Consider the following 24,889-nt stretch of genomic DNA (forward strand, 5'->3'; position numbering starts at 1 on the left):
AGGAATCTCGAATTGATGCAGGTTTCCCGCCTTTAGGTCAGGCTGGTTTTCAGATTGTTCTAGACGCCAGCTCCTGGAGGTCGAGGTCATTGCGCAGTATCTTTAGATGCACTCGAGCAGGCCCGTGGGCATCCTTTCGTGACGCGAAGCAAACAGGTGCCATATGACGGTCGCCCCATTTCCTAAGGCCGTCGCTACGGCCAGTCCCTCTGGCAGCTGCTTCACGAACGCCAGCGCTGGCCAGAGACCCATTTTACAGAGGGGCAAACGAGGGCCCGGGGAGACAGGTCTACATTTTCATGTCAGAACTGTTCCAAGTCTGGGCAGGATTTCCTCTCTCTAATGCAGTGCCTACAACGGATTTCCTTTTAAAAATAGCGAGCCAGACACCAGCTGACTCTGGGTGTGGGCTCGGTGTCAGGCGACGGCAGTTCTCATTAGAGGATAAAATTGGACTGCGATGTTCGCAAAAATGCTTCGTGGCCCTCGAGCCAAGCGCCATCGGCTGTGGGTTTCTTGCCCGGAGGGCGGGGGGACCTTGGCTGGCGGCACGGTTTCGGGGTGACCCCTGGGGCCCTAGAGTTTGCGACCCCGGCGCAGCCCGAGTCCTCCACCTTCCCCGGGGGACGAGGGGCCCGGGGACGGCAGGGGGCGCTGCGTGCCCGCAGGGAGCGGAATGCACGGCCGGACCACCCAGACTTGACCTTCTGCGAGGGCGGCAGGAGAGCTTGATCCCAAACCGCGTGAAAACAGTTGGCCGGTCGGCACCCAGGGGCGAGGACCTAAATGCGGAATGCCGGCAGCGTAGACTACTGAGGACCACTCCAGAAAAGTGGTCCCACCCCTAAAAAGTCGCCCCCTAGCCGGGGACCAGCGACGCCAGGCACGGACGGGGTTCGAACCCGTGATCTTCGGTTTACGAGACCGACGCCTTACCACTTGGCCACCGCGCCTGCGTTAGAATGGCGGCTCAGCGAACCTCTATCCTGGCGTCGCTCCCGCGAGATCGCCCCGCGGGCACGAGCACGAACGCGCGCGCGCGCGCGCCCGGCCGCGGCCCTGCCCCCTCGCCCCAGCCGGCGGGGCGGGGCTCCCGCGGGCGCGCGCCTGCCGCTCCCCGAGCACTCTGGGCAGGCGGCCGGCCGGGCTTGGGGTCCCCCTCTCCCTCGCGGGCGGCCGGGGCGGAGTCCCCGAGTCCCCTCCGCCTCGGCAGGAGGCGCGTCTGGAACTCGGGAGCGGGCGGGACGCTTGCCGGCCTCTGAGATCATCGGGTTCGAATCCCAGCTCCGCCAGAGCTACTCCGCGACGCTGGACCTCCTGTCTCGGAGCCTCAGTTTCCCCTCTAGGGTGAGGCACCCGGGAAGCGGGGGAATGGTGGCAGTGCTCTTTACTATCCCAACCCCCGGGCAGCCCACGGGTGCCCTGCACGGAGCAGCCAGACGCTCAGCAAGGGCTGTTGGATAACTGGCGAGAGTTTTCTGAAATCAAAAGCTGAAACCTCCTCTTTTCCCAAATTGCCACTCTTTGCCTAGCGTGTCCCGGGCATCGCCTGGGAGCTGCTTGGAAATGCAGCTTCTCCGGTCACCCAGGACCTGCCGAATCAGACCTGCTGGCGGAGCCCAGCAATCCGGGCGTGAACAGGTCCCCGGGGTGATGCTGCTGCGCGGGAAAGGCTGGGCCCCGCTGCTCCGGGCGATTGATAGGTGCGTTCATATCTATATATTCACACGTGCCCTTTTGTTTTCATCCCCAGGGACTGACTTTACAGTTCTCTGCACTTTGATTTTTCATGACTTAAGGTATGACGTGTTAACTAATACCATGGCTTGTAGTACATAATACAATATCACCATAAATAATAGCATATATTGTTTAATAAATATGATTAACAATTTTTATTATTCATTAATGTGATGTATAATATTACAGTATTGTATAGTAAATTATACATACTGCCGTAAATACTATAATATGGCCATTATGCGTGGATGGATTACCTTATTCTCTTTAATAGCTGCATGGTTTTCCATCCAGCAGCTGTTGTCACAACTGATTTAATCAGTTTCTGGGAGTTAGGCCTTGGGTTGTCTGCAGCTTTTTTGCTGCACAGAACATTCTGCTACATGTGTCTTTGCCTCCTGGTACCAGTGGAGCTTGTACAGTATATGGGGACATATATTAAGAACGTCCACAGCCCACCATGCAGGTGTGCAGGTAAATAGGGAAAATTAAAAATGCCAGGAAGCTGTGTTCACCAAGTTGCTTTAAATGTCAAGGTTTGGGCAGGTGAGTGGAACACGCATGGACATTTACCCTCAGACGCTGGGACGGGAACCCTGAAATGCTGCACCCAGAGTGCTTGAGATATTGTGCAAACCTCATCGCAGCTCCCTAATTAGAAAAACACTCCTGAAGAACATTTTCCAAATTAAAACATGCATTACTGATCATTGCTTCTGACTAGCTGATGATAAACTTGGTTCCGTTGTCCTCCTCCTTCTTTTGCTGTTCATAGAGTCGTTGGAATTATTGTGCAGAGGTAACAGGGGCTTATAAAAAGCGAAAAGAAATTAGCAAATGAGAAAAAATCGCAGGAGAGCTGGGAATCCGATTCGAACGGCTGCTTTTTCCAGCTTTGTCTTCCGAGGGAGGGGAGGGAGTTGAATGAGAGCGGTGCACCTGCACCTTGACGGGCAGGTAGGAGGCCCCAGGTAGAGCGCCCTACCTGAGCCCTAAAGTGGAGGACACAGGTGCTGGATGGTCTGACGGTGCTTGTCTCACAGGTGTAAGAAGCCCTGAGATTCCACAGATCTTGAACACCCGGATGGAGGATCCGTCTGTCCTGGCCTCGGCATCTTAGAGTGGTGCCTGCACACGTAGGTCCTCAAAAAGTATGGTAGAAGGAATTAACATGTGGGGTTCCTTTCTGGGGAACCTCCTTGGCTGGTGGCCCCAGTGCCAGGGCCTTCCTGGTGCTGAATAGCCCTTCCCTGATCAGGCAGAAACTTTCAACTTCTCAGTGATGAGTTGTCCATTATTCACCCTTCTGGAGAGATCTTAAGTCCAAACGTTTCCTGTGCCCTTATGGAGTCTCTGGGTCAGGTGGCCCCTGATGATATTCCAGCCTCCCAAATGCTAGGGCGAGAAACCAGGGTTGGCTGAAGCAGCTGGTGCTTCCAGGAGCCTGGGAAGGTGACGTTTTAGGTGAGAAAGTGTCATATTGATCTGGTGACAAAGCCAGGTGATACGATAAAATACTTTTGGTCTTTTTGTTTCCTCTGTATGATTAAGTTGCCTGGGTCTGGATAATTTCTAAGCATCTGTATTTCTTTTGTGTTGAAACTTAGTCACTTTTTTCCACTTTAGAAAAAAATATATTCTTTTTAAGTCTTTTGTTTCTGCACCCCTGTCTCTGTGCCGGTCCCCAAAGCAGGAATTCTTAACCTGGGGCCCATGCACTGGAGACCAGGAAATCTGTGCATTCCCCAAGAGAGTGTGTAAAATGTGTGTGTGTGTTTCTAGGAAAGGGATGTCACAATTTTTATCAGGTTTTCAGAAGGGCCTCCTGAAGGTCTTAGAAGGCTGTGAGCCTTTTTACTTCCTTCCTCCGCTTCCTATGCTTCGAGATTCACCTAACGCCGCTGAGACGCAGCAGCTGTCTCAAGTCGTTTAACCACAGTTGAGCTTGCTTGCAAAATTGAGGATGTCTCCGGGACACGCCCCACCCCTTGCAGAGCCGCCTCCGGCTGCAGCCAGCGCCTCCATCCCGCGGCCCCTGCCGGGGGCCCTCCCCAGAGCAAGGACTGCATCCTTTTAGCAGCAGCGCACAGGCTGTGAAGGCGTTCACCTGCCGCATCCCAGTGGAGCCTTCCTTGTGGCCTGGCAGCGCTTCTCCCTTGAACCTGCACATCCCAGGAAGATGCAGACCGACTCAGGACGTCTGCGGTGGGGCCTCTTGAACCCCCTCCCAGGTCATGCAGATGCTGCTTGTCCAGGCTCTCGCTTTGAGAACCATTGCTGTAGTCTTCTTGGAGAAATTCATTTGCACGAGGAAGAAGGAAAAAAAAAAACCCTCAGGCTTGGATATTTAGGTCACCTGAGGTAACAACAGCAGGCTTTTTGCTAATAACCTAAATCGAGACTTTACCTGAGGAAGGCTTGCTTAGCTCCTCCTAGCCCGGCAGCCACTGCATTGGTAGTGATTTAGAACCCAGGACCAGAGCCGGAGGACACAGCCCCCTTTCATGGCTTTCTCGGCAAGATTCAGTGCTTTAGAGCAGGCTGTGCAACTCAGAAGCTTGGTGGGGCCGGGCCTGTTGTATGAACCTGTGAATTGAGCTGGTGTAGGACCCATAGAGTAGGGGGCTTGGGGCCACTGCACATTCCCACCGTAAATATAGGAGTGCCAGCTCCTTCTCACATCCTGTCTTCTTTTTTTTTTTAAGTGAGGAAGATTGACCCTGAGCTAACATCTGTGCCACTCTTCCTCCACTTTGTATATGGGACGCCATCACAGCATGGCTTGATGAGCAGTGTGTCGGTCTGCACCTGGGCTCTGAACTCATGAACTCTGGGCTGACACAGTCTTGATTATTGTATTTTATGGTGAGTACTGAAATCAAGTATTTTACATCTTCCAATTTTGTTCTTTTGTTACCAAATCATTTTGCCTGTTCTAGTCCTTTATTTTTAGAATCACCTCATCAGTTTCTACAAAGTGCTTGCTTTGTAGATTGATTGATAGATTAGATTGATTGTAGATAGATTGATTGGCATTGCATTGACTCTGTGGATGAATCTGGGGAAACTGATGGCCTAACACTATTAAGTTCTATCCATGAATATTTCTGTCATTTGTTGCGGTTGCCTATGAATCTTGGATTCTAAATTCATTTCTTTGGCATTTCATTATGTGAATTTCCCATGATTTTCAGTGGAAGAGGACCTGGAATGTTTGTGGTGACTGTGTTCACCTCCTTTTGGCGCTCCATCCAGGCACAAATCCCTGCTATGTGCAGGAATTGTGTGGCGCTCCCAGGCTGCCCCACGATGAGGAGCAAAGCAGGTTGTGCTGCCTGTGTGACCACCAGGACAAGATTCAGAGGAAGCCAAGTCTCCCAGCTTGGAAAGAGAGGTGATTATTGCTTCAACACCCTTAACAAAGAATGCCAACCAGATGCAAAATGTTGTAAAGATGAAAAGTAAAATTTTCTGCAGGAGAATTATAGTTCTACAGAATGCTCTTATTAGCATTTAACAGAGGACTCCTACCTTCTCAGCTCTTACTTTCTTCCTCCTCCCCCTCCCTTCCCTCCTCCCTCTCCCTGACTTCCCTCCTCTCCTCTCCTCTCCCGTTTTGCATCTTTGCCTGTACCTCCCTATGCACATGTGTGGAGGGATCTTTTACGTAGATGTCAGGGTGTTGCTTTCCTAAGATAACTTTGCTGTCGTATTTTAGCAGCTTTAAGCAAACAGTTCTGCAGACATCTGCTTGCTGGTGAGGGAGTGGCTGGCAGTGCCACCGGGCTACAGACGAGCCCCTCCTTTGTAACTTGGTGTGGATTTGGTTGGAGGAAGCAGAAACGATCAGCCACACATGCTGTGTGACGGCATGGCTGAGGTCTACCCGGCTGGTTGTGACACGTGTTATGGGTGTGAGTGTGTTGGTATCACACTAAACAAATTCCTGTGGTTCTTTGCAGTATTATGAGCTTGTAGGGAACAATATGTGAATGTCCCAAATTGGTTCCTTCACATATGTTGCCACTTTCTGCAAAGTGGTACCAGCCTCTTCCACGAACGATACAAGGTATGTGTTTCTCAATACAGCAAAGAATCATTTATTTTCCTTTAGTTTTATTAATATTATATGATATTTCAAAAACTCAGACTTTGACTCATATTAACCAGGAAGTCATTTAGATAGATAGACAGTGACCTTTTTCTAGGCCTTGTATTTTAAGATCACTGTTACATAAATGACACGATCTGGGCTGCATTTTTTTTTTAACCAATACAAAGTTTTGGTGAATTTATGCTTGCTTTTGGGCCATCTTCCACACAGTCCCCCTTCCCTTTTTAAATCCAGGAGTTGGAGCAGTGTATACATGGTTAAAGATGAAATATATGTTATGAAGTTGAAAGCGACTATTTAAAAATGTCATCTCTCATCATCAGTCGCCCATTATCATATCCCCAGCTTTTGGTGTGGGAGGTGATTATTCCCAGGGCTCTTCTTGGCAACGTGAAAAGATAAATGGGTGGAAGGAAATGAGAGCAAATGTGATGATAAATTTACTTACAGAGCAGAATATAGCTTTTGCATTTTTCCCTTGTGGCTTTTGCTTTAGTGTTGTAAAAGCATAAATGTATATGTAAGACTCAGGTGTAAAAATGAACACGGAATATGACTTTTTCCTTATTCCTTTACAGACACATTAGAATTTCTTCCATGGAAACATGAATACAATTTTATCAGAGACATCTTGTTCTCTCTCATTTCACGGTTCTTAGAAAGCTGTCACTGTATTTTCTGGTGACACTTTCTGTCTCCATAGCTGCTTGTCGGATGCCAGTTCAATGCACTGGAAGTGTGAATGTTTCCTCTGGCATTTACCTCTGTGTGTTTGCCAGTTGTCAGGGTATGTGAGTGAGTGCTGGATAATCCTATGCCATCTTTAAAAATGACACAAGGGAAAATATTTAGAGAAAGTATCAACACTGCATCCAGACCTCGGCTTATTGCAAATAAAAGCTAGTGGCTCCATTCAGGGAAAAACACCTGTAGAAATCCAGGGTGGCTTCCTCCTCTGGAATTGGGCTGTTTGGTTGCTTCTTCATGCTATTTTGTGACTCTCCCCTCCCCCCCCCCCCCCCCCCCGTCACCACCATTCTGCTTTCTGTCGCTATCTGTTAGTTTGCATATCCTAAAATTTTATATACATGGAATCAAATGGTATGCAGTCTTTTTTTCTGGCCTCTTTCACTCAGCATCCTTATTTCGAGACTCATCCATGTTGTACATTACTGTGTACTAAGAATTCATTCCTTGTTATCGCTGAGTGGTATGGATGTCTGAGTTGTTTCCAGTTTGGGGCGATTACACATACAGCTACTGTGAACATTTGTGTACAAACTTTTGAAAGGACATTAAAAGGCTTTCATTCTTCTTGGGTAGATACATAGGTGTGAAATGCCTGGACCATATGTTTATGTTTTTAAGAAACTGACGACCTGTTTCCCAAAGTGGCTGTGCCGTTTTACATTCCCACCAGCGGTGCAGGAGAGTTCCAGCTCCTCCACACCGAACACTTGGTATGGTCCGTCTTTTTAATCTAGCCATTCTAACAGGCGCAGTGGTATCTCATTGTGATTTTGATTAGCATTTCTCTAATAGCTAATGATGTTGAGCATTTTTCTTGTGTTTACTGACTATTCATCTGTCTCCTTTGGAGAAGTATCTGTTCAAATCCCTTATGCATTTTTTATTGGGTTTTTTGTTTTCTTATTGAATTTTGAAAGTTCTTGATATAGTCTAGATATACATCCTTTATCAGACATGATAATCTAAATATTTTCTCCTAGTCTGTGGCACTTTTCATTCTCTTAACAGCTTTTCAGAGCAGAAGTTTTAAACTTTGATAAAATCTAATTTATCTATTTATTCCTTTGTGTATCATTCTTTTCTTGTTATATCTAAGAAATCTTGGCCTAACTCAAAGTCACAAAGATTTTTTTCCTGTTTTTCTCTAGAAGTTTTATAATTTTAGATTTTGCATTTAGGTCTGTGATCCATTTAATTTTGCATGTAATGTGAGTTATGAATTGAAGTTCACTTTTTTGTATCTAGATATCAAATTGTTCTAGTATCTTTTGTTGAAAAGACCATCCTTTCTCCACTGAACTGCCTGTGCACCTTTGTTGAAAATAAGTTGTCCATATATGTGTGGGTCTATTTTAGGCTCTATTTTGTTCCGTTGATCTGTTTGTCTATTTTTACACCAGTTCCACACTGTCTTAAATAACATAGCTTTACAATAGGTCTTGAAATCAGGTAGTATTGATATTCCAACTTTGTTCTTTTTTTTTTGACTATTCTAGTTCATTTCCGTTTCTATGTGGGTTTTAGAATCTGGTAACAATTTCTACAAAAAGGTGCTGGGATTGCAATAAATCTGTAGGTCAATTTGGAGAAAGCCAACAGATTGACAACATTGAGTCTCCCAATCCCTGGACATGATATATTTCTCAATTTATTTAGGTGGTCTTGAATTTCTCTCAGCAGTCTTTTGTAGTTTTCAGTGTACACATTTTTCACATCTTTTGTCAGATCTATCCCTATGTACTCTGTATTTTTGATGCTATTGTAAATGATACTATTTTTTAATTTCAATTCCTGATTGTTCATTACTGGTAGATGGAAATGCACTTGTGTTTTTTATATTGACCTAGCATCCTACCAGCTTGTTAAACTCCCTTATTCATAGTTTTTTGTACATTCCTTCAATTTCTACATAGACGATCATGTCATCTGTGAATAGTGATAGTTTTACTTTTTCCTTTCCAATCTGAATGCCTTTTATTTATTTTCCTTGCCTTATTGGCTGGAACTTCCAGTGTAATGTTGAGTAGAAGTGGCAAGAGAGGACATTCTTAGCTTATTTCTGGTCTTAAGGAGAAAACATTCAGTCTTTCAATATTAAGCGTGATGTTAGTTGTGGGTTTGTCATCGACGCCCTTTATCAGGTTGAGGAAGTTTTCTTATATTCCTGCTTTGTTGAGGGATTTTGTAAAAAACTAGGAATGGATGTCACATTTTGTCATATGCTTTTTCTGTGTCTATTGAGATATGGTTTTCAATTTTTTTAGGGGGTTAATATGGCAAATCACAGTGATTGATTTTTTAAATGTTAAATTATCCGTATAGTCTTCAGTAAACTCCAGTTGGTCAGGATGTATTATCCTTTTTATGTATTGTTGGATCCGATTTTCTAAAAATTTGTTTAAAAATGTTGCATGTTCATGAAAGATATTGGTCAATAACTGACTTTTCTAGTAATGTCTTTGTCTGGCTTTGGTATCGCGGTAATATTGGCATCACAGAATAAGCTGGGAAGCATTCTGTCCTTTTCAGTTTTCTAGAAGAGTTTGTGTAGAACTGGTATTATTTCTTCCTTAAGTGATTGGTGGCATTCACCAGGAAAGCCATCTGGGCCTGGGATTTTCCTTGTGAAAAGATTTTTCGCTATTAATTCAATTTCTTTAATAGATATCGGGCTAATCTCAGGCTCTCTCTTTCTTCTTAAGTGAACTTTCATAGTTTGTACCTTTCAAGGAGATTATCTGTTTCACCTAAGTTGTTGAATTTATTGACATAACGTTTTTCATGATACTGCCTTATTATCCATTTCATGTCTGTGGAATCTGTAGCGATGCCACCCCGTTCATTCCCCATGTTGGTCATTGTGTCCTCTCTCTTCATTGTCCTGATTGGTCTGGTAGAGGTTTATCAGTTTTACTGATCTTCTCCAGGGACCAGCTTCTAGTTCCATTAATTTCATCTATTTCTCATCAGAGTTCTGTAATTTTGCTGTTTCATGTGGTTTGAATCTGTTGTTAGGTGCATAAACATTTAGGATTCTTTTGGCATCTTGATGAATTTTATCATTATGAATTGACTTTATCTCTGGTAATATTCTTTGCTCTGAAATCTCTCTGAAATTTTGTCTGATATAAATATAGCTACTCCAATAATTGATTAGTATTAGCATGGTACACCTTTTTCTATATATTTACTTTTTTTTTTTTTACTTCCCTCTTTATCTATTTATTGTTAATTATTTTATGGAGATCATAGTGGTTTATAACTGTATAATTTCAGATGTACACTATTATATATCAGTTTCTGTATAGACTGCATTGTGCTCACCACCAATAGTCTGGTTTTTATCTGTCACCATACATATGTGCCCCTTTGTGCCTTTAGCTCACTCCCAACGCCTTCCCCTCTGGTAAGCACTAATCTGTTCTCTTTATCCATGTGTTTGCTTATCTTCCACATGTAAGTGAAATCATATGGTGTTTGTCTTTCTCTGTCTGGCTTATTTTGCTTAACGTCATACCCTCAAGGTCCATCCACGTTGTTGCAAATGGCATCATTTTGCCTTTTTTATGGATGAGCAGTATTCCATTGTATATATATATACCACATCTTCTTTATCTAGTCATCAGTGTGGGCACTTGGGTTGCTTCCATGTCTTGGCTATTGTGAATAGTGCAGCAATGAACACAGGGGTGCATAAATCTCTTCAAATTGTTGATTTCGTGTTCTTTGGATAAATACCCAGTAGTGGGATAGCTGGATTCATATGGTACTTCTATTTTTAATTTTTTGAGAAATCTCCATACTGTTTTCCATAGTGGCTGCACCAGTTTGTATTCCCACTAGCAGTGTATGACAGTTCCCTTTTCTCCACGTCCTGTTCAACATTTATTATTTTTTGTCTCATTAATTATAGCCATTCTGATGGATGTGAGGTGATATCTCATTGTAGTTGTGATTTGCATTTCCCTGGTGGTTGGTGATGTTGAGCATCTTTTCATGTGCCTGCTGGCCCTCTGTCTGTCTTCTTTGGAAAAATGTATGTTCACATCCTCTGCCCATTTTTTGATCAGGTTGTTTATTTTGTTGTCGTTGAGTTATATTAGTTCTTTATATATTTTGGAAATAACACCTTGTTGGATATATGATTTGCAAATGTTTTCTCCAAGTTGATGGGTAGTCTTTTTATTTCATTCCTGGTGTCCTTTGCCTTGCATAAGCTTTTTAGTTTGATGTAGTCATTGTTTACTTTTTCTTTTGTTTCTCTTGCCTGAGTAGACATTGCTAAGTCCAATGTCAAAGAGTGCCAAAGAGTATTTTCTTCTAGGAGTTTTATGGTTTCAGGTCTTAGATTCAACACTTTAATCCATTTTGAGTTAATTTTTGTGTATGGTGTAAGAAACTAGTCTACTTTCATTATTTTGCATGTGGCTGTCCAGTTTTACCAAAACTGTTTATCGAAGAGACTTTTCTTTCTCCATTGTGTGTTCGTTGTTCCTTTGTCAAAGATTAGCTGTCCATAGGTGTGTGGTTTTATTTCTGGGCTTTCAATTCTGTTCCATTGATCTGTGTGCCTATTTTTGTACCAGTACCATGCTGTTTTGACTATGATAGTTTTGTAGTATATTTTGAAGCCATGGATTGTGATGCCTCTAGGTATGTTCTTTTTTCTCAGAATTGCTTTGGCCATTTGGGGTCTTTTGTTGTTCCATATAAATTTTAGGATTCTTTGTTCTATTTCCGTGAAGAATGTCATTGGGATTCTGAGTGGGATTGCATGGAATTTGTAGATTGCTTTAGGTAATATGAACATTTGAACTATGTTTATTCTTTCAATCTATGAACTTGGAATATCTCTCCATTTCTTTGTATCATCTTTGATTTCTTTCAATAATGTTTTATAGTTTTCAGTGTATAAGTCTTTCACCTTCTTGGTTAAATTTATTCCTAGACATTTTATTCTTTTTGTTGCAATTGTAAATGGGATTGTATTCTTGCCTTCTCTTTCTGCTAGTTCATTATTAGTGTATAGAGATGCAATTGATTTTTGTATGTTTTGATTTTGTACCCTGCAACTTTGCTGTAGTTATTATTTCTAATAGTTTTCTGGTGGATTCTTTAGCGTTTTCTATATATAGAATCATGTCATCTGCAAACAGAGTCTTACTTCTTCCTTTCCAATTTGGATCCATTTTATTTCTTTTTCTTGCTTAATTGCTCTGGCCAAAACCCTCAGTACTATGTTGAATAAGAGTAGCAAGAGTGGGCACCCTTGCCTTGTTCCTGTTTTCAGAGAGGGATGGCTTTCAGTTTTTCACTATGTATGATGTTGGCTGTGGGCTTGTCATATATGACCTTTATTATGTTGAGGTACTTTCTTTCTATACCTGTTTTATTGAGAGTTTTTATCATAAATGGGTGTTGGGTCTTGTCAAATGCTTTCTCTGTATCAACTGAGATGATCATGTGATTTTTATTCCTCATTTTATTAATGTGGTGTATCACACTGATTGATTTGTGGATGTTGAACCATCCCTGCATCCCTGGTATATATCCCATTTGATCATGGTGTATGATCCTTTTAATGTAATTGCTGTATTCGATTTGCTAATATTTTGTTCAGGATTTTTGCATTTATGTTTATCAGCAATATTGGCCTGTAATTTTCCTTTTTTGTGTTGTCCTTGTCTGGTTTTGGTATCAGGGTAATTTTGGCCTTACTGAATGAGTTAGGAAGTGTTCTGTCTTCTTCAGTTTTTCAGAATAGTTTGAGAAGAATAGGGATTAAATCTTCTTTGAATGTTTGGTAGAATTCTCTGGATAAGCTATCTGGTCCTGAGTTTTTGATTACCATTTCAATCTCTTTACTTGTGCTTGTCTATTCAGATTCTCTATTTCTTCTTGATTCAGTTTTGGGAGGTTGTATGATTCTAAGAATTCATCCATTTCTTCTAGGTTGTCCAATTTGTTGGCATATAGTTTTTCATAGTATTCTCTTATAATCAGTCCTTTGTATTTCTGTGGTATCCATTGTAATTTCTCCTCTCTCATTTTTAATGTTATTTATTTGAGCCTTCTCTCTTTTTTTCTTAGTGAGTCTGGCTAAGGGTTTGTCAATTTTGTTTATCTTCTCAAAGAACCAGCTTTTAGTTTTGTTGATCCTTTCTATTGTTTTTTTAGTCTCTATTTCATTTATTTCTGCTCTAATTTTTATTATTGCCTTCCTCCTGTTGACTTTGGGCTTTTTTCTTCTTTTTGTGGTTCTGTTAGGTGTAGTTTAAGATTACTTATTTGAGATTTTTTTGTTTGTTGAGGAGGGCCTGTATTCTTATAAATTTCCCTCTTAGTACTGCTTTTGCTGCATCCCATAAGAGTTGCTATGTTGTGTTTTAATTTTCATTTGTCTCCAGGTATTTTTTGATCTCTCCCTTGATTTCTTCATAGATCCAATGGTTGTTCAGTAGTATGTTGTTTAGTCTTCACATATTTGTGAATTTCCCAGGTTTTTTCTTGTCAGTTTCTAGTTCCATAGCATTGTGGTTGGAAAAGATGCTTGATATGATTTCAGTCTTCTTAAATGTATTGAGGCTTGCCTTGTTTCCCAACATATGTCTATCTTTGAGAAGGTTCCACGTGCACTTGAGAAGAATGTGTATCCTGCTGTTTTTGGATGGAATGTTCTATATATATCTGTTAAGTCCATCTGGTCTAGTGTTTCCTTTAAGGCCACTATTTCCTTGTTGACTTTGTCTAGAGATCTATCCATTGATGTAAGTGGGGTGTTGAGGTCTCCTACTATTACTATGTTGCTGTTGATTTCTCCCTTTAGGTCTGTTAATAGTTGCTTTATGTACTTTGGTGCTCCTGTGTTAGGTGCATATATATTCATAAGTGTTATGTCCTCTTGGTAGAGTGTCCCTTTTATCATTATATATTGCCCCTCTTTGTCTCTCATTACCTTTTTTATCTTGAAATCTGCTTGGTCTGATATAAGTATGGCTAGACATGCTTTCCATTGTTGCCATTTGCTTGGAGTATCATCTTCCATCCCTTCACTCTGAGCCTGTATTTGTCTTTTTGTTTCAGGTAGGAGGGCTCCCTTCATCATTTCTTGTAAGGCAGGTCTAGTGATGATGAACTCCCTCAGCGTTTGTTTATCTGGGAAAGTTTTTATTTCTCCATCGTATCTGAAGGATAATTTTGCTGGATAGAGTATTCTTGGCTGAAAGTCTTTGTCTTTCAGTATTTTGAATATATCATTCCATTCTCTCCTAGCCTGTAAGGTTTCTGGAAAGAAATCCGCTGAAAGCCTGAGAGGGGTTCTTTTGTAGGTTATTTTCTTCTGCCTTGCTGCCCTTAATATTTTTTCTTTGTTGTTGACTTTTGACAGTTTTAATATTATATACCTTGCAGAAGGTCTTTTTGCACTGAGATAATTAAGAGTTCTGTTGGCATTATGTCCTTGTAAGTCCTGTTCCTTTCCTAGGTTTGGGAATTTCTCAGCTGTTATTTCTTTGAACAAGCTTTCTGCTCCTTTCTCTCACTCTTCTCCCTCTGTAAGACCTATAATTCTTATGTTACTCTTCCTAATTTAGTCAGATATTTCTCAAAGAATTTCTTCACTTTTTAAAAATCTTAGCTCTCCTCTGCCATCTGAAGCATTGCTAGATTTTTATCTTCTAAGTCACTGATTCTCTCCTCCATAAGGTCTGCTCTATTTTTTAATGGTTTTTACCTTATTTTTTATGTCATTAATTGTGTTCTTCATATCCAGAATTTCTGTATAGTTTTTTTTTTAAGGGTTTCAATCTCTTTGGTGAAGTATTCCTTCTGTTCATTAATTTTATTCCTGAGCTCACTGAATTGTCTTTATGTGTTTTCTTGTAACTCACTGAGTTTCTTTATGACAGTTATTTTAAATTCTCTGTCATTTAGAATGTAATCTGACTTCAGGTTTGGTTTCTGGAGATTTGTCATTTTCCTTCTGTTCTGCAGTGTTGCCATAGTTCTTCATGGTGTTTGATGAATTAATCCTCTTCCAGTGCCTTTGTGATAGTAATCGCTTTCTCTTATTTGAGGATGGCTTTGGTTACTTTGGCTCTGGTTGCCTGGGTCTCTTGTTCTTCCACTGGCTTCCACTTGGATGCTGTTGTCCCATTCACCACCTGTGTTGCTGTTCCCCAGTTTTCTGGGGGTGCTGGTTGCACCACTGCCAGGTGTGCTGGATTCACGGATATTGCTGGTGGGGGCTGGGGGATCCAGAGACACTGCTGATGGAGTTGGTGTCAGGGGTGCTTCTCCTGGGGGCTGGGTGCTCCTGCCCTGTCTGTTTGCAGGTGTGTGGGTTGGGCTGCTGCCTCTCCTCCTGTTCCATCAACGGTCATGAGTCATGGCTGCCACTGCGCTGCTGTCACTGCCCCTAAGACATTCAAACGTGTGTGTGGTGCACATATAGGGCTGCTGCCAGCTGCTGTTGCCTCCCTGGGGGCATTTGCACATGAGCAGGGCTGCAGCCGAGGCTGCCCCTGGCCACTGCTGCTTGGGTGTTTGTGTGTGCATGGGGCTGCTGCTGCCTCCCCAGGGGTGTTTGGGGACACCCCCTGCCACTGCCACTGCCACTGCTCCTTGGGTTCTCAGGCATGCATGGGGCTGCTGCTTGTGTGTTTGTGCATGCACAGGGCTGCCACTGCCACTGTTTCAGGTACACAGGGCTGGGCTACCTGCCTCCACTCACAGTCCCACAGGCTGCTGCATGAGGATCCAAGTCTTTGATCGCTGCTGCTGGGGGTGGAGGGGGCTTTAGTTCCACTGCTTCCCGGGGAACTTCCCCATCTTCAGATGTATAGTTGCCTGGATCTCTCAGGTGTCCTGTTGTGCTGTGTAGGGAACCCTCTGTTGGTCAGTGGATGTCTGTTTGGTTGTAATTTAGAGGGGAGAGACAAAGGGAACCTCTCAATCCACCATGATGCTGATGTCACTCCCCCATCTGTGTTTCTTGTAGTCAGCATAGAGTTAGGATTTGCTTTTTTAGCTGTTTTGAAAATCTCTGCCTTTTAATTGGATTATTTAGACCATTTACATTTAATGAAACTGTTGATATGGTCAGGTTTAAACTTATCATCTTAGTATTTATTTTCTATTTGTCCCATCTGTTTTTTTGTTCCCTTTTCTCTCTTTATGTGCATCTTTGAATATGGGAGATTTTTATGGTTCCACTTATCCCCTTGCTTGGCTTATTAGCTATAACTCTTTGTTTTGTTAGTTTAGTGTTTGCTATAGGGTTCATAATATACGTCTTTAACTTATCATCATGTACCATTAAGTGGTATTATACCACTTCATGTGTAATATAAATTTTTCACAACAGTGTATGCCCATTCCCTCTACCTGACCTTTATGCTATTGTTGTTATATATTTTACTTCTACATAGTTATAAACCCTACACAACATTGTTGTTATTTTTGTTTAAACAGCCAGTTATCCTTTAGGAGATTTAAATACTAAGACGAAAACTGTCCTTTACTTAAATTTGTGGTTACCATTTCTGGTGCTCTGCATGTCTTTGTGTAGATCTAGACTTCCATCTCGTATCATTTTCCTTTTGCCTGAAGGACTTCCTTTAACATTTCTTATTGTAAGAATCTGAAGATGATGAATTGTTTCAGCTTTTGTGTGTCTGAGAAAGTCTTGCCTTCATTTTTGAAAGACTTCTTCGCAGGTTCTAGAACTCTAGGGTGACAGCTTCCTTTTCTTTCAGGACATTAAAGATGGTACTCCTCTATGTTCTAGCCTGTATTGTCTCCAGCAAGAAATCTGCCATCATGCTTATCTTTGCTCCGTTATACATAGCATGTCTTTTCTTTTGGCTGCATTTTAAAAAATGTTTAATGGTGGTAAAATTAACATAAATTTTGCCATCTTGACCATTTTTGAGCATACATTTCAGTGGCATTAAGTACATTTACATTGTGCAACCACCATCATCATCTATCTCCAGAACTTTTTTTTTTTTTAGATTTTTAAAAAATTTTTTCCTTTTTCTCCCCAAAGCCCCCTCATACATAGTTGTATATTCTTCATTGTGGGTCCTTCTAGTTGTGGCATGTGGGATGCTGCCTCAGCGTGGTTTGATGAGCAGTGCCATGTCTGCGCCCAGGATTCAAACCAACGAAACACTGGGCCGCCTGTAGTGGAACACACGAACTTAACCACTTGGCCACGGGGCCAGCCCCTCCAGAACTATTTTCATCTAGCAAACCTGAAACTCTGTACCCATTAAACAATAAGACCTCATTGTCCCCTATGACAACCCCTGGCAATCAACATGCTACTGTCTATGAATGTGACTGCTCTAGGCATCTCATATGAGTGGAATTATACAGTATTTGTCTTTTTGTGGCTGGTTTATTTCACTTAGCATAATGTCCTCAAGACTCATCCATATTGTAGAATGTGGCAGAATTTCCTTTTTAAGGCTGAATAATATTCCATTGTATGTATGTACCACATTTTGTTTATCCGTTCATTTGTTGATGGATGCTTGAGTTGCTTCAACTTTTTGGCTCTTGTGAATAATTCTGCTATGAACAAGAGTGTACAAATATCTCTTCAAGATGCTACTTTCAATTCTTTTGGGTATATACTTAGAGTGGAATTGCTCCAGTCTTTTAGGTATATACCCAGAGTGGATTATATGACATTCTAGGTTTAATTTTTTGAAGGAACTTATTTTCCATCGTGGCTGCACCATTTTACATTCCCACCAACAACGCACAAGGGTTTCAATCTCTCCAGATCCTCATTAACATTTGTTATTTTCTGGTTTTTTTTTTTTGGATAGTAGCCATCCTAAAGAGCATGAGGTGGTATGTCTTGTGGTTTTGAAGTGCATTTCCCTAATGATTAGTGTCGTTGAGCATCTTTTCATGTGCTTATTGACTTAGTTTGCCTTCTTTGGAGAAATGTCTATTTAAGTTGTTTGCCCATTTTTAAATTGGGTTATTTATTTAGCTTTTTTGTTGTTAAGTTGCAGGAGTTCTTTATGTATTTTCTCAATGTTTGCTTTATATATTTAGGATTTGTGGTGTTTGCATATGTTTATAATCATTACATTCTTGGTGAATTTACCCTTTTATCATTATATACTGTCTTTTTTTATCTCTTGTAACAGATTCTGATTTAGAGTCTGTTTTGTCTCATATCACTTCTATTCTCTTGTGGTTACTATTTGCATGGAATAACTTTTTCCATACTTTCACTTTCAAGCTATGCATGTCCTTAGGTCTAAAGTGAGTCTCTTGTAGATAGCATACAGTTGGATCCTGTTTTTGTGTGTATGTGAGGAAGATTGGCTCTGAGCTAACATCTGTGCCAATCTCCCTCTATTTTGTATGTGGGATGCCACCACAGAGTGGCTTGATGAGTGGTGCTAGGTCCAAGTGGTGCTAGATCCACACCTGGGATATGAACCTGTGAACCCTGGGTTGCCAAAGTGGAGTGTGTGAACTCAACCACTATGCCACTGAGCGGGCCCCTGGATCCCATTTTTTAATCCATTCTTCCAATCTATGTCTTTTTTTTTTTGAGGAAGACTAGCCCTGAGTTAATCAGGGCTAACAACAATCCTTACGCTGTTTCCATATTTAGGCCCCCAATCTGTGTCTCTTAATTGGGGAGTGTAATCCATTCACATTTAAAGTGATTATTGACAGAGAAGGAATTACTTTTGCTATTTTATTTGTTTTATATATGTCTTAGTGCTTTTTTGTCACTCATTTCCTTCTTCACCATCTCCCTTTGTGTTTACCTGATTTTTTTGTGTGTGGTGACATGTTTTGATGCTCTTCTCATTTCCTTTTCTGAATATTTTCTATATATTTTCTTTGTGGTTACCGTGGGGATTACATATAATGTCCTAAAGTTATAACAATTTATTTAAAGTGATAACTACTTAACTTCACTCAAATACAAAAATTCTACTTCTTGGGGCCAACCTGGTGGTGTAGTGGTTAAGTTCACGCACTCTGCTTTGGTGACCCAGGGTTCATCACTTCGGATCCTGGGCACAGACCTGTGTACCACTTATCCAACCATGCTGTGGCAGGCATTGCACCTATAAAGTAGAGGAAGATGGGCACAGATGTTAGCTCAGGGCCAATCTTCCTCAGGAAAAAGAGGAGGATTGGCAGTGGATGTTAGCTCAGGGCTAATCTTCCTCAAAATAAAAAAATTCCACTTCTTTACAGGTCCATTGCCCCCGTGTTGTGTTCTTGATGCTACAAATTTCATTGTTATATGTTCTGTACCTAGTAATATAGATTTAGAATTATTTTTATGCTTCTATCTTTTAAATCCTATGAAAGAATAAAAAGTGGAGTTCAGTACCAAAATGACAATAATATAGGTTTTTATTTGTCCATATATTTACCTTTGCCAGGGAACTTTCTATTTTCATATAACTTTGAGTTCCTGTCTAGTGTCCTTTCCTTTCAACTTAAAGGACTGCCTTTAGCATTTCTTGTAGGGCAGGTCTAGTGGTAATGAACTCCTCTAGCTTTTGTTTATCTGGGAATGTTTTAATTTCTCCCTCATTTTTGAAGGACATTTTGTGATATGTAGAATATTCGGTTGACGGTCTTTTCCTTTCAGAACTTTATTTTTTCCTCAGCTATTGAGGTATAATTGAAAAATAAAAACTATATATTTAAGGTGTACAATGATTTTATTTATTTATACACACACACACACACACAATTTGTGAAAGAATCACCACCATCAAGCTAATTAATATATCCATCACCTCGCATGGTTACCCTCTTTTTGTGTATGGTGGGAACATTTAAGATCTACTCTCATAGCAAATTTCAATATAGTACATTATTATTAACATAGTCACCATGCTGCACAGTATTCATCTTATAACTGGAAATTTGCACCCTTGACCAGCATTGCCCCATTTCCCCCACCTCCCAGACCCTGGCAACACCACTCCACTCTGTGCTTCTGTGAGTTTGACTGTTTTAGATTCCACATATAAGTGAGATCATACAGTATTTGTCTTTCTTTGAATTGTTTCACTTATCATAATGTCCTCCCGTTCATCCAGGTTGTGTCAAATGGCAGGATTTCCTTCTTTCCTAAGTCTGAATAATATTCTAGTATGTGTGTGTACATACAAATATATGTATGTGTATATGTGTGTGTGTGTATATATATACACCACATTTTCTTAATCCATTCTCTGTTGTTGGATACTTAAGTTGTTTCCATATCTTGGCTATTGTGAATGATGCTACAGTGAGCATGGGGATGCAGATACCTTTGTGAGATGCTGGTTTAGTTTCCTCTCTCTATAGCTCCAGAAGTGAGATTGCTGAATCATATGGTAGTTATTTTTTTAATTTTTCGAGGAACCTCCATACTGTTTTCTCTAATGGTTGCACCAATTTACATTCTCACCAACAGTGCACAGGGTCCCCTTTTCTCCATTACCCTCTCCAACACTTGTTATCTCTCGTCTTTTTGATAACAGTCATCCTAACAGGTGTGAGGTGATATCTCATTGTGGTTTTGATTTGCATTTCCCTGATGATTAGTGATGTTGAGCACCTTTTCATACACCTGTTGGCCATTTATATGTCTGCATTGGAAAAATGTCTATTCAGATCATCTGCCCAGTTTTTAATCGGATTTTTTTTTGCTATTGAGTCATATGAGTTCTTTAAATATTTTGGATATGACCTCTTATCGGATATATGGTTTATCAATATTTTCTCCCCTTCTGTGGGGTTGCCTTTTCATTTTATTGATTGTTTCCTTTGCTGTGCAGAAGCTTTTTAGTTCGATGTCGTCCCACTTGTTTCTTTTTGCTTTTGTTCCCTGTGCTTTTGGTGTTATGTCCAAAAAAAATGACTGCCAAGACCAATGTCAAGGAGCTTTTCCCTCTGTTTTCTTTTAGGAATTTTATGGTTTCAGGTCTTACATTTAAGGCTTTCATCCATTTTGAGTTAACTTTTGAGTGTGGTGTGTGATAAGAGTCCAATTTAATTCCTTTGCATGTGGATATTCAGTTTTCCCAACATCTTTTATTGAAGAGACTGTCTTTTCCTCATTGTTCATTTTTGGCACCCTTGTCAAAGACTAGTTGCCCATATATGTGTGGGTTTATTTCTGGGGTCTCTCTTCTGTTCCATTGGTCTGTGTGCCTGTTTTTATTCCAGTACCATACTATAGTTGTTGTAATATAGTTTGAAGTCAGGAAGTGTGATGCCACTAGCTTTGTTCTTCTGTCTCAAGATTACTTTGGCTATATGAGGTCTCCTGTGGTTCCATATGAATTTCAGGATTGTTTTTTCTATTTCTGGGAAAATCCTATTAAAGTTTTGATAGGGATTGCGTTGAATCTGTAGGTCACTTTGGGTGGTATGGGCATTTTAACAATATTAATTCTTGTAACCCATGTAATCCACATGGAATATCTTATCATTTATTTGTGTCTTCACAAATCTTCAATTTCTTTTATCAATGTCTTATCGTGTTTACAGGTCATTCACCTCTTTTGTTAAATTTATTCCTATGTACTTTATTCTTTTTCATGCTACTGTAAGTGGGATTGTTTTCTTAATTTCTTTTTTGGATAGTTCATTGTTAGTGTATTGAAACGCTATTGATTTTTCAGTGTTGATTTTGTATCCTACAACTTCACTTTTCATTTGTTACTTCTAATAGTTTTTTGGTTGAGTCTTTAAGGTTTTCTGTATATAAGATCATGTCATCTGCAAACAGATTTAACTTCTTCCTTTTTTTGTTTTTGAGGAAGATTAGCCCTGAGCTAACATCTGCCACCAATCCTCCTCTTTTTCCTGAGGAAGACTGGCCTTGAGCTAACATCCATGCCCATCTTCCTCTGCTTTATATGTGGGACGCCTGCCACAGTGTGGCTTGATAAGCAGTGCCATGTCTGCACCCGGGATCTGAACTGGTGAACTCTGGGCCACCAAAGTGGAATGTGCGAACTTAACTGCTGTGCTACTGGACCAGCGCCAACTTCTTCCTTTTTGATTTGGATGCTTTTTATTCCTTTTTTTGCCTCATTGCTCTGGCTAGGACTTCCAGTACCATGTGGAGTAGAAGTGGTGAGAGTGGGTACCCTTGTCTTGTTCCTGATCTTAGAGGAAAAGCTTTTAGCTTTTCACTGTTGAGTATGATGTTAGTTGTGGGCTTGTCATATATGGCCTTTATTATGTTGAGGTATGTTCCCTCTATACTCAGTTTGTTCAGAGTTTGTATTGTGAAAGATGGTGAGTTTTGTCAAATGCTCTTTCTGCATCTATTGAGATGATCATATGATTTTATCCTTCATTCTGTTAGTGTGGTGTATCACACATTGATTTGCACATGTTGAACCATCCTTGCATCCCAGGGATAAATCCCACTCGATGATGGTGTTTGATCCTTTTAATGTGCTATTGAATTTGGCTTGCTAGTATTGTCTCAAGAATTTCTGCATCTGTGTTCATCAGGTATATTAGCCTGTAATTTTCTGTTCTAGTAGTGTCTTTATCTTGCTTTGGTATGAAGGTAATGCTGGCCTTGTAGAAGTCATTTGGAGGTGTTCCTTCCTGTTCAACTTTTTTGGCAGAGATTGAAACGGATTGGTCTTAATTCTTCTTTAAATGTTTGGTAGAATTCACCTGTGAAGCCATCTGGTCTGGGGCTTTTCATTTTTGGGAGCTTTTTGATTACTGTTTCAATCTCTTTACTTGTTATTGGTCTGTTCAAATTTTCTGTTTCTTCATGATTCAATCTTAGTAGGTTGTATATTTCTAAAAATTTCTCAGTTTCTTTTATAGGTTATCCAATTTGTTGGCTTATAATCGTTGATAGTAGTCCCTTAAGATCCTTTGTATTTCTGTGATATCAGTTATAATATCTCCTCTTTCGTTTATAATTTTGTCTGAGTCCTCTCTTTTTTTCTTGGTTAGTCTAGCTAAAGCTTTATCAATTTTGTTTGTCTTTTCAAAAAACCAACTCTTAGTTTTGTTGATCTTTTCTATTGTCTTTCTAGTTTCCATTTCTTTTATTTCTACTCTAACCTTTATTATGTCCTGCTAATTTTGGGCTTAGTTGTTTGTTTCTTTGTTTTGTGGCCTAACATATGACCTATCCTGGAGAATGTTCCCTGTCCGCTTGAGAAGAATGTGCATTCTGCTGTTGGATGGAATGTTCTGCATTGTCTGTTAGATCCATTTAGTCTATGATGTATTTCAACTCCACTGTTTCCTTGTTGATTTTCTGTCTTGATGATCTGTCCATTGCTGAAAGTGGGGTGTTGAAGTCCCCTGTCATTATGGTATTGCTGTCTACGTCTCCCTCCAGTGCTGGCGCTATTTCCTTTATATGTGTAGGTGCTTCAATGTTGGGTGCATATATATATACAATTGTCATATCCTCTAGATGAATTGACCCTTTATCATTAGACAGTGACCTTCCTTATCTCTCCTGACAGATTTTGACTAAAAGTCTGCTTTGTCTGATCTGAGTGTCCCCCTCGCTCTCTTTTGGTTACTATTTGCATGGAATATCTTTTTCCATCCTTTCACTTTCAGCCTGCCCTGTCTGCGTCCTGAAAGCTAACGTGAGTCTCTCGGAGGAAGCATATTGATGGATCTTGTTTTTTAATCCTTTTAGCCACCCTGTGTCTTTTGATGTAGAGAATTTAATCCATTTAAAGTAATTACTGATAAGGACTTACTGTTGTCATTTTAAACATTGTTTTCTGAATGTTATGCAGCTCTTTTGTTCTTTTCTTCTTATCTTCCTTTGTGATTTGATGATTTTTATGTCTTGGTATGCTTTGATGCCTTTCTGTTTATCTTTTGTGTATCTACTACAGGTTGTGATTTGATGAAGGGGTGTTGAATTTTGTCAACTGCTTTCCTGCATCTATTGGAATGATTGTGTACCTTTTGTACATTATTGTTGATATAGTGTATTACATTAATTGATTTTCAGGTGTTAGAACAGCTTTGCATTCCTGGGATAAACTCCACTTAGTTATGGTGTTTATACTTTTTATGTGTTGCTGGATTTGGTTTGATAGAATTTTATCTAGGATTTTGGTCTGGTATTTTTTTTTTTTTTTTTTTGAGGAAGATTAGTCCTGAGCTAACTACTGCCAATCCTCCTCTTTTTGCTGAGGAAGACTGGCCCTGAGCAAACATATGTGCCCATCTTCCTCTATTTTATATGTGCAACGCCCACCACAGCATGGCTTGACAAGTGGCGTGTAGGTCTGTGTCTGGGATCTGAACTGGCAAACCCTGGGCCGCTGAAGCAGAGTGTGCAAACTTAACTGCTGTGCCACTGTGCTGGCCCCATGGTCTGTTTTTTTTTTTTCTTGCAATTATCTTTGTCTGTGTTGATATCAGGATAATACTAGCCTAGTGAGATGAGTTGGACAGTGTTCTCTCCTATTCTATTTTTTCAAAGAGTTAGTGAAAAATTGGCATTAATTCTTTTTTAAATGTTTGGTAGAATTTGCTAGTGAAGCCGTCTGGGACTGGGCTCTTCTTTGTTGGTAGTTCTTTAAATTATTAATTCAGTTTCTAGTTATATTTTCGATTTCTTCTTGAGTCAATTTTTTGTAGTTTGTGTCTTTCTAGGAATTTGTCTATTTAATCTAACTTAACTAATTTATTGGCATGCAGTTCTTTATGGTATTCCCTTGTAATTCTTTTTTTTTTATTTTTAAAATTTTATTTATTTTTTTATTGCTTTTTCTCCCCAAATCCCCCCAGTACATAGTTGTATATTTTAGTTGTGGTCCTTCTAGTTGTGGCATGTGGGACGCTGCCTCAGCGTGGCCTGATGAGCGTTGCCATGTCCGCACCCAGGATCCGAACTGGTGAAACCCTGGGCCACCGAAGCAGAGCGCGCGAACTTAACCACTCGGCCACGGGGCCGGGCCCTCTTTTTATTTTTAAATGAATCTTTTTTTTACATAATATATTTCCAACTTACAGAAAAGAATGAGGGAGGATAAAGAAATCAATTGCCAGTAAACAAATTTAATATTTTGCCAGATGGATATAGAATTATTAAATAAATAAAATATAGAAGGAGAAATGAAAGGAATATTCAGTATTAATTGAACTCTACACCCTCCACAGTCCTTTTTTTCTTAGTTTTCTTTCTTTTCTTAATTACTTTTCTTTCCAGAAGTATCTTGAATCTTGATATTGACGTGAGTCCTTACCACCCATGTTTTTATATCTTTATATACAGAA

General features: G+C 40.5%; 1 protein-coding gene and 1 non-coding gene across 2 annotated transcripts in view; one reads left to right on the top strand and one right to left on the bottom strand.

Annotated features, from left to right (window-relative positions):
* The first annotated feature begins 472 nt into the window (after positions 1 to 472).
* The window catches only part of LOC103551170 (uncharacterized), a 73,639-nt gene continuing 49,222 nt past the window's right edge, over positions 473 to 24,889 (top strand). Inside the window, exons 1-5 of the mRNA XM_070568939.1 lie at positions 473 to 553; positions 962 to 1,347; positions 1,533 to 1,703; positions 4,446 to 4,605; positions 4,935 to 5,134. Of these exons, the coding sequence (XP_070425040.1) occupies positions 473 to 553; positions 962 to 1,347; positions 1,533 to 1,703; positions 4,446 to 4,458 (651 nt within the window). The 3' untranslated portion in view covers positions 4,459 to 4,605; positions 4,935 to 5,134. The remainder of the gene's footprint in view (positions 554 to 961; positions 1,348 to 1,532; positions 1,704 to 4,445; positions 4,606 to 4,934; positions 5,135 to 24,889) is intronic.
* Positions 882 to 953, bottom strand: TRNAT-CGU (transfer RNA threonine (anticodon CGU)). The gene has a single exon. It is a non-coding gene; the product is annotated as a tRNA-Thr (tRNA).

Source organism: Equus przewalskii, chromosome 12 (genome assembly GCF_037783145.1).
Source record: "Equus przewalskii isolate Varuska chromosome 12, EquPr2, whole genome shotgun sequence".
In the NCBI taxonomy this organism is placed as follows: domain Eukaryota; kingdom Metazoa; phylum Chordata; class Mammalia; order Perissodactyla; family Equidae; genus Equus; species Equus przewalskii.